Source organism: Solanum pennellii, chromosome 3 (assembly GCF_001406875.1).
Source record: "Solanum pennellii chromosome 3, SPENNV200".
In the NCBI taxonomy this organism is placed as follows: Eukaryota; Viridiplantae; Streptophyta; class Magnoliopsida; order Solanales; family Solanaceae; genus Solanum; species Solanum pennellii.
Genome location: NC_028639.1, coordinates 49,767,773 through 49,777,723, shown reverse-complemented (window position 1 = coordinate 49,777,723; position 9,951 = coordinate 49,767,773). Strand labels below are relative to the sequence as shown.

The 9,951-nt window shown below is 40.0% G+C and overlaps 1 protein-coding gene across 2 annotated transcripts in view; it reads right to left on the bottom strand.

Moving 5' to 3' along the window:
* Positions 1 to 5,918: 5,918 nt before the first annotated feature.
* LOC114076407 overlaps positions 5,919 to 9,951 on the bottom strand; it is a 5,640-nt gene continuing 1,607 nt past the window's right edge. The window contains exon 2 of one of the 2 annotated variants that reach the window (XM_027915384.1): positions 5,919 to 7,597. In XM_027915384.1, coding sequence (XP_027771185.1) covers positions 6,385 to 7,218 — 834 coding nt within the window. In that variant the 5' untranslated portion in view covers positions 7,219 to 7,597 and the 3' untranslated portion in view covers positions 5,919 to 6,384. Of the gene's footprint in view, positions 7,598 to 9,172; positions 9,549 to 9,951 lie in introns of those variants that run through there. The other variant, XR_003577306.1, reaches the window with a different exon arrangement.

Genomic DNA, 9,951 nt, shown 5'->3' with positions numbered 1-9,951 from the left:
ATCCATCAGAATCTAATGATAACCTGCGTAACAATCCACAAATGACTGCATTTGATGCTTAGCACAGTTGTCAATCAAATCCCGATTTTCCCGTCTTTCTTTGCAACCGGAACAACATTGGCTAACCAAGTTGGGTATTGTGTCACTTCCACCAATTGATATTCTATTTGCTTGGTGATATCTTCTTTGATCTTTAAACTTAGTTCAGGCTTGAACTTCCGAGCCTTTTGCTTCACCGGATCGAACCCCGGGTTAATCGGCAGTTTATGAGATACGACATCGGTACTCAGCCCTTGCATGTCGCCGACTTCCCAAACGAACACATCAATATATTCAGTAAGCAAATGATTCAGGCATTCTCTCTGAGCTTCTTTTAGGTGGATGTTGATCTTAACTTCTTTAACACATTCTGGATCCCCCAAATTTACCATTTATGTTTCCTCTAGATTTGGTTTATGCTGATTTTGAAACTGCCAAAATTCCTCGGCGACATACTTTGGTTCCTCACTTTCATCTTTGTAATCATCAACCTCGTCATTACTAACCTCATTTTGTTCATTCAGCTCGTAACATGACATGACATTGGCAGGTCTAAAACTTACATTACTGAAACCATAAACAGATAAAGTTAGGAAAGTAAAGTATAACAGATGAATAAATAAATACAGTTCAAAAACAGAAGAGGCTTTCATTCAAATTGGAAAACTATTCAAACTTTGGGCTATGGCATATGGCCATGTTTCCTTCTTTGAATATTACGATGGAAATTCAAAAATTCAAAACAGTTAAGAATATGCAAAATGGTGGGTCTCGGGCCTCTTCCGGACTACCACCGATTTTAATGTGCATGAAACGATGCCTTTCTATCGAGAAGGTCGAGGGATCAGGATGGGCGTGGAGGTCCAGTTTTGCAGCATCTCTCATGGCTCAACATCGCGGATACCAGCTAGCTCGACCTCTTTCTCAATAACAGCATCAATCTCTTCAAAGAGGTCACAGATTCCTTCCCCAAGGTCTTCATGCTCGGCATACTCTCGGATTGGAAAGGATTTATACAGATGTGGGATCGTCTTATCCAAAGCTTGATCATTTTTCTTCTTCTTCTTCATGTCATCATCTGTGGGGATGTACCCCAAACCATATCTGGTTCTCCTTACGAGGACTGGAACAGGCTCAATAATTCCTTGGGAATCTTTTCCCAATCCGAAACCTAGTTCTAAAACCATTCTGCAGCATCACAGTGGCTATCATCTTGTACACGACAGGCATGGGAGTCTGTGGGTCCAAGTCTTCACCGGTGGCATATACCACCTCCACCGTGTAAGAATCTGTACCTCGTGATATCTCATCAATGATCGGCACCTGTCTGCCAGAGTCACTCCCTTCGCCATGAATAACCAGCTCTTCGTTCTTCCAAACGAGCTTCATCATCTGATGTAGAGTAGAAGGGACAGCTCCAGCCATATGGATGAAATCCTTCCCAAAAGAAGGTTATAGCTGGTATCGATATCCAATATTTGAAATTGTCCGCTGAATTCTGCTGGGCCCGTTTGAATGATCAGATTCACCGCTCTCAATGTATCTCTTTGAACCCCATCAAAGGCTCTTACATTGACTTGGTATTGTTCTAGCTTCTCGAGGTCAAACCTTAGCTGTCTCAACGTCGAACAGCGTGCAGATATTCGGACCAGATCCATCATATACTAAGACGCGGTGGATAACCTTTCCACGGCATACCACAGTGATGTGCAACCCCTTGTTGTGTGACCTTCCTTCGAAAGGCATCTCATCGTCACAAAAGCTGATTCGGTGCCCTCGAATAACCTGGTGAATCATAGAGTCCACGTTATCGCTGCTTGTGCCCGTGGGTATATACGTATCATCGAGAGCCTTCATAAAAGTCTGCATGTGCGATTGAGAACTCATCAGCAGGGCCCATACGGAGATCTGAACTGGAGTCTTCTCCAAATGCTTGACGATAGAATAATCTTTTGGCTGCATTCTTCTCCTGAATTCCTCCGCTTTTCCTTCGGTTATTGGCCTTTTAGCCTGATCCTTCTTCTGAGCTCCTTGAGCAAGCTCGTCAGGAGTGTAACATCTTCCGGATCTGGTCATGCCTTGAGCAGCACCAGTTTCAATAACGAACTTAGTCTTGATGAGAGTTTTTGATGGCACCGAAGCAACAGCCTTTGCAGGTGTCAAAACAATGAACTCTTCATTCTCTTTGATGCTTAAAGAAGCTACATCCTTTTCCAAATCATCGTGAATGATGGAAGTAATCATTTTCGTTCCACACCAGTCATCGTCTGTCTCGATCATATTGACATTGTCGCCCCCATGATTCGACAGTGGGTTGGTGTTGACATTTGGTGCCGCTGGTTGGAGAGAGACTACCTCTTGGTCAATCAAATCTTGAATTTTGTGCTTGAGGTTGATACAATCCTAAGTATCATGCCCAACACTGTTGGAATGATAAGCATATCTCTGATCGGGTCTGTAGAATTTTGAATTGACATCCACGGGTTTGGGACCACCAGGATGGATGTATCTGGCCGCAGCCAGTCGCTCGTACAATTTTGTTCGGCTTTCAGTGAGCGCAGTGAAGTTCCTTGAAGGCTTCTTCTCGAATCTGGGTCGGGGAGGGTTATAATCGCCTTGTTGAGGAGGAGGCCCTTTTGATAACTTCTGGTATTTGGACGGGGAGCTTGACTTCTGGGATATGTATTTGTTTGGTAGTTTGGCGATGAAGATTTGGAGGGGAATTTTGGTATAGTGGAGCTCGGACTTGATAAACTGGAGGGGGTGCTCGGTACCTTGAATGCACGTTAGCACAGTTGGGAGTAACACCCTGGTAGGGAGAAGGAATTTGGTATGGTTGAGGATGATTTGGGTAAATGGAAGTGAATTTTGGTAATTTGGGGGTTGACTTTGGTATAGTGGAGCTTGGACGTCTGGATAAGTGGCGGTAGCATTTTGATAAATTGAAATATTATTGCGATGACTATCTTGCGTGTAGCAATCTTGGTAGGACTTTTGGGAAGGCCGGGAATGACCTTGGGAATATGACAAGCTTCGGGGGTTTTCCTTCCCCCATATGAAACAACAGCGATTTCTTCCCTTTTCTTTTTCAACAACCCTGAAGATCCAGGCGATCTGTCTACACGGTCTATCTTTCCTGATTTTAAACCGTCCTCGATAGTTTCACCGATGTTGACTATCTCGGCAAACTTTGCTCCAACGAGCAACATAATTCTATCATAATATTTAGGCTCTTGCACGCGCACGAACACTTCAATGATTTCTTTCTCAAACATGGGTGGTCTTACCCTTGCCTCTTCTTTTCTCCACCTATAGGCGAACTCCCTATAGCTCTCGGTTGAGTTTTGCTTCATCTTCTCCAAAGATTATCGATTTGGAACAATTTCTATGTTATAAGCGAGTCGATTGACAAAATCTTTGGACAATGCATTCCACCTGGGCCATTGCCTGGTTTCATGCGAGGTGAACTATTCAAGAGCTTCTCCACATAGGCTTCGCCTGAAGAGCCGCATCAGTAAAGCTTCATCCCTTCCAACTCCTACGAGCTGGTCACAGTAGGCTCTCAGATGATCCATAGGGTTGCCCACTCCTCCAAAGGTGTCAAACTTTGGGATTTTGAATCCTTCCAGAAGGTTCAAATTTGTATGAATACATAAGTCTTCATAACTAAGCCCAGCGATATCAGGGACGCATTGAAGCTCTTTCATGGCTTTCTTGATCTTTTCCTTTATGTCGACATTTACCTCCTCATTTGCCCTCCACTCCTTTTCTTGTTCCCTGTAATGGTCCAGCTCAGAACCGTGCACATCGTGCTCGGCAGGGACGGGAATTTGGAAAGTGGCTCTTTTTGGTAAGGGTGGAGCTACAGAGATACTTTGAGCATTTTGGGCGGTTTGATAATTCCATGGGTAAGTCTGCGGATTGGTATTCTGATTTAAGTGGTGGTGGGATGTTTGGGGATTGAAAGCATTTTGGTTTTGATTTTGCTGTGGTGGAGCGGTTTAATGGTGGGTATTTTGAGGATGAGGTGGCATTTGGGGATGGTTGTTTTGAGGAGGGGGTGGAGTTTGGTAAGATGCGGAAGCATATTGGAGATTTTGGGTAGTCAGATCTATAACCGACGGATTCTGAGCAGGTGTAGATGTCTGATCTGGTCTGGATCCATATTTGAAGAAGGGAAGTAGATTGGAGGACTCCCATCAGCAGCGTTAGCAGCAAATCCTGGTGGAGGCAGATCATGTCTCCTTTGCATTTCTACTTTCATCTCTGCAATCTGTTGCATCAACTGCAGAATTAACTCATTCTGGTCTACTATGGTGGGTTGAGACACCACAACATCAATAAGACTCACTTCTTCGTTATTATCCCCCATAACTGTCTTTCCTTTGTCTGAGCTTTGTCTAGGGAAGGAATCTGCGGGACCTTTTGATCTGGTGAAAAAGGTATGATCTGTCAGCTTTTGATCGACACAGATTAGTTTCAAAGTACATGAGAAGGAAAACAACTCAAAGGAAGATTTGTCAGTGCAGATTCAGAGTACAAAATGCATAATATCACATAGAGAGCAGATAAACATACAAGTTGCTTTGTTTGAGGATATCTTCAACCCACGAGTGAGGACGAAAACACATTTTTTAACAAGCAGGAGTTTGCTTGTTTCAGTTTCGGACGCTGTCTCAGAAAGGCTAAATCACATTGAGCTACGGTCTTCTTGCAGCTGCTCTTTGACGTCTGTTGATCTAGTCCTCATATTTTCTCGTAACATGAAGGGGAGAATGAAAATTTTTTAAAGATAGGGGCCGGGCCTGGAAAGGCTACCTACGTATCTCACAAAGAGAATTCAGGCCCAACGTAGTTCGAGTACAAAAGAAAATATTTTCATTCATTCATTCATTGCGATTACAAGGAAATTGAAGGTAACAATAGAGCTTTTTAAAGGTAAAAGGATGACGACACGTTAGTCATTTTCCTTCTTATTGCATCATTAGTCTCCTTCTTTCAGACGGCCCAGGAATGGAGGTTTGTAGACGATTTCCTCGTCGTCTTCTTCCCCAGTCGCTCCAAGGTGAGCGTTATCGGGACCACTATTAGCTTCCTGCTCGTAGACGGGGTATTTTTCGCGCATTCTTTGAAGTTTATCAATCATGTTGCTATGGAAGACTTTATTCTTCTTCCTCAGTGCGGCCATTCTTTCCCTCATGGAGGTGAATTCTTCCATTTCCATAGTCAGCTCTTCATCAAGTGACATGTTTTTAGCTAACAGAGCGGCAGTCTCCGATTCTATCCTTGCTTCTCTCGCTTCTCTTTCTTGCACTCTCAACGGAAGCATGTCCAACTTCTCTTGCAAGTCCTCTGTCTCCATCTCAACATCTTTCTTTCTCTTCATCTGTGATACCAGATCCTCATTCAGCGTCACGGTTGCAGCTTTGAAGATTGCGGTGGCCATGTCGACTCTAAGCCCCTCCTCCTTGGCTTCTTGAATTTTTCGAGTGATCTGTTTGATCTTTCTTTGTAGTTTTTATCCAGTGAGTTCCATCTGGATGTTATTATATTTGTTCATAGCAGTAATTTTTGCCTTTCCTGAGACGGTAGAATGATGTTTTAGCATTCATGGTATAGAAGGTGTCTTTTGAGTGAGAAACTTATGACTCAGAAAGTTTTGGTCGGACATTTGTAATAGTGACTTCTCTATATTTTTTTGAAATTTCTAGATAGGAGTGGTTTTACTATATCCTCATTCATAGCAACATAATACATAAGCAGTTAAACACACATATCGCGTCCTAAACATGCATGTGACCCTTTTATGCCAAGGGTAGGCCTAACGAATTGAAGGATGTATATGCCTTTTAAACCCGATTTATTAAATACTTCATTAATAGCATCCAAAATGTCTGATAAACATAAAATAAAGAAATAGTTCTGAAAATAAAGCAGTCCCACGCAGGGTATGGTAAATAAAACTCAAGCCTCCTCTGATCCTTCATCAAGTCTGGTCCTCTTGGCGATTTTGACCTCTTCCTACATAGCATATCTGTTCGCCCAGAGATGATCTCTCGCCAATCAAGCTCCTTCTTGATGTCTGAACCCCTCTATCGACTGAATCTGTTGTTCCATGCTATCATCTAACTCTGCCATGCACTGCCTGGCTCTTCGTAGTTCTTGTTTCAATCGAGCTATGACTTTGGCGTCTTCTGAGTGACGACGTCGATGCTCTAATTCATTCTTATCAAACTTCTCTTGAAGTCGGTGAAGTCGGACTTGATGTTTGGGTCCAACATCTGCAATAATGTGAGGAACGTTTGGACCAAGCTCAATAGTTCCAGCGAGACTCTTTTTCAACCATTATTTGTACTCCCTCGAATATTCTGGACGAAACCTGTTTGGTACAGGTTCACCCAACACTCTTCGGGATCTCCACATCCTATACATGTCTTCAGCAAATGCAACTCGTCCATTCTCATGGTAAGTTGCAAATTTCATCATATCTGCGATCTGGGGCAACTCTTGTTTCCCTCCTAGTTGTCTCAAAACTCGACCGGAAGCATATGGTCTAGTCCCTCTTAACCCAGCAAATACCAAATAAGGGACCTTTTCTGTTCGAACCACCATATTCTTAGTTATCACCAAACTATCTATTGACCATTGTACGTCTTCCTCTCTCAGCCCTCGAAGCCTCGGATACCAAAAACTCTCTCCTCTAGTCTTATTACAATGATTGTGATACAACCACCAATCATGACCATGTAGCTCGTATGACCACCTTAGGGGATCTAGTTCTTTGGGATTATGAGTCTTGATGAAATGTCGCATCATCCACCACTGTAGTATCAAATTACACCCTTGATAAAAACGTTCTCCGCTCTGACACTTGTCTAAAGCCCTATAGATGTCGACCAGAATCATAGGCGCTAAAGTGTAGTACTTCGTTGATGTTTTATAATCCACTCCATAAAAGATGTCATGAGTGACCATAAAAACACTAGGATGAATAGTGTATTTTGGCCCTTGAGGGAAAACCATCGTTGCGAGCAAACATATTGCAAATGCGAGGGGACGCGTCTCTTTCCATTTTTCTTTTGAAACGAACTCGTCTTTATATTTTTCATAAGCCCTTGCACGCCCGAACCAATAATATAGTTTTCTAAAAGGTATATTTGGGCTAGGGAGCTTGTCCATCCACTTGGCTTAAACCAATGACAACTTTTTTCTATCTTTGGCGAAATCCAATATTATGGGATTTAGGAGATCTGTATCTGGATGTTGCTTCCTTTTGTTGCACATGGAGACACTTTCATAGATGATAAGAACTTCTTCTATAGTTGGCGTCAACTCCACTTCCCCAAACCGAAAGACCATGTTCTCACTATCCTAGAATTTCACCATCGTCCCAATTAGGCCAGGCCAAGCATTCATCTCTAGCAGCGACGGAAGGTAACCAATGTGTTTCTGAACGATCATTTTATCGTCGTTGTTCATGAACCTCCAGCATACTTTGAGGAAGGGATCAGGGATAGTAACCATCCTTGTTTTCAAAGGCTCGTGTGTCGGATTCATCCTATAAAAAACAGCAAACAAAATTAGTCAACCCCCACCCCGTAGACAATAAATTATTTTAAAACGCATATACATCCTTCAATCAACACGTAAGCATGATTGTCTGTTTTTGGCAATTTGGGCCAAGTAGACACAAGGTGGGCTTCTAATGGGCCCAACACGCCTTGGGCGTTGGATCATCTTAGTTCAAATGCTCCTAAATTCGGGATTTGGCTCAGCTCTACGCTAGTTGACTAGGAGTGGCTTTTGAAAAGACCGGGAACCCAAATGGACAATTTGGGCTGGAACTCACGACAACCATTGGACGCAAATGAACCAATAAATTATCGCTAATTTCGAAAGAGGGTGAGTATAAAAAAGTCCGACTGCGGTTCCACAAACCGTCCTTCAATATACTATACAATATATATCAGAAATATGTCATGATATGCAATGTCAATTTATAATTTAAACAAATTAATCACATATAAACAATTCAATAATAACACTCAGTTTTGGTTAGAACTTAATTAATCCCCAACAGAGTTGTCATTTCTGTTTTATTAAAAATATATAATAGTAAAAAATGACTAAGTTTTGCAAAATCGATTAATCTTATGATTTAAGAAAAATTGACTTTCCAAATTAACAGAGTCGCCACTTGATTTTTTAGTAAAAATCAAGAAAAAACTTATAATTATTTTTCAAAATATTTAAAACAGATAAAAATCAATTGAAAAGGGTTCGAAGTTCAAATATACATTCCAAGAAGGCGTTAGGCCCTCGGAATTCCGCTAACTCGCGGTTGACCGGCGATTTGACTAAATGACCTTTTAAATTATTTTTTTTTAGATATTGTCTAAATAAATAAATTCAAGTTATTTATTTACCAATATTACTATTCTATTTTAATTGATTATTTTAAAGGGGAGTGAACTTAGAGGAAATCTTTTAAAAAGGTCTAATGGTGACAATAAAGTTAAAAATAGAATATAAAAATAAATACTTTTTAATTAAATATGAAAGAGAAATGACTAACTTTTGGAAATTAATTAAGTCAAACCAAAATTAAATAAGTGAAAAGTAAGTCAATACAATAGCAAATAAATAAGGAGGGGAAAGGGAGGGAATTTGAACTTGGGCTTCTTTGTCCAAATTCAGCAAAGATGGACTTTTAGGCCCAATTCTCCAAAATCCTGCAGCTATTTTGAATGGGGATTTAGGCCCATTTCTCTCTTGAAAATCTGGTATACATTTGATGTAGGAAAAATTACATAAATTAATACATTTTAAAAAATAATTACTGATTTTAGCTATACTTTTTGTTTATTACCATTTATAGCAATACTGTGATAAATATGTAATATGTATTAAAAGTGAATTATTTATGCAATATATTTGAATTATAATTATTTTTGAAATATATTGTGTTTGTTTGGTAAAAAATGGTCATATTGTATTATAAGTGTATTAAAATGTGTGATAAATGTATTATCCATCATTAAAACTTGTATTATATGTGAATAATAAATTGTTCTTTGTAATATGTATTAAAATTGTATTATAAATGAATTAAAAGCGATCAAGTGAAAAAAGAATATTGTTGCTATAAATGGTAAATATTTTATTATTATAGCACATTTATGTAAGTTTCCCTTTGATGTATACTGATATATACGGCTTGTATGAAATCCGTTTTTGTGTATATTCGGATATATACGGAATGTATGCCATCCCATATCAAATTTCCAGCACCTGTACGATTTTTGGACCTGTATATTATATATTCAGACTGTATATCACTGTATACGGACGGGATATCAACCTATCTTTCGACTTTCAAAGGTTGAAAAATGAATTTCCAGCAACATACAGCTGCTTTCAACCTGTATACATACTTCTTTATGAATGGCCGACTCAACATGAGAGTTGGGTTTTGAACCAACTCGAGATGCAAGGATAGTCCAAAAGGACTTGGATTGGTATCACATGTAATAAAATGACAAAAATATTAGCATACGACCCGATCGTAATAAGTGGAGGAGAAAGATATGGCAAATCACAAAGGAAAAATATATATAAAAAATATGTACAGCAACATGTAATTTAAACGCAAAGAAATCATGGAAGGGCAAGTTGGAAGCCTTGAGGAAATGGCTAAAGAATAACTACACTTTAATTTAAGCCAATTGATTAATATAGCAGGTACCCATAATCACAGGCAGACAGTAGGAACAACAAGAATACTAAAAAAAACCTTTATCACATACCTAAGCAACAAAATAAATGAATAGAAAAATAAACAAACACACACACACACACGCACGCACACACACGCACACGCACACACAGATATATATATATATATATATATAT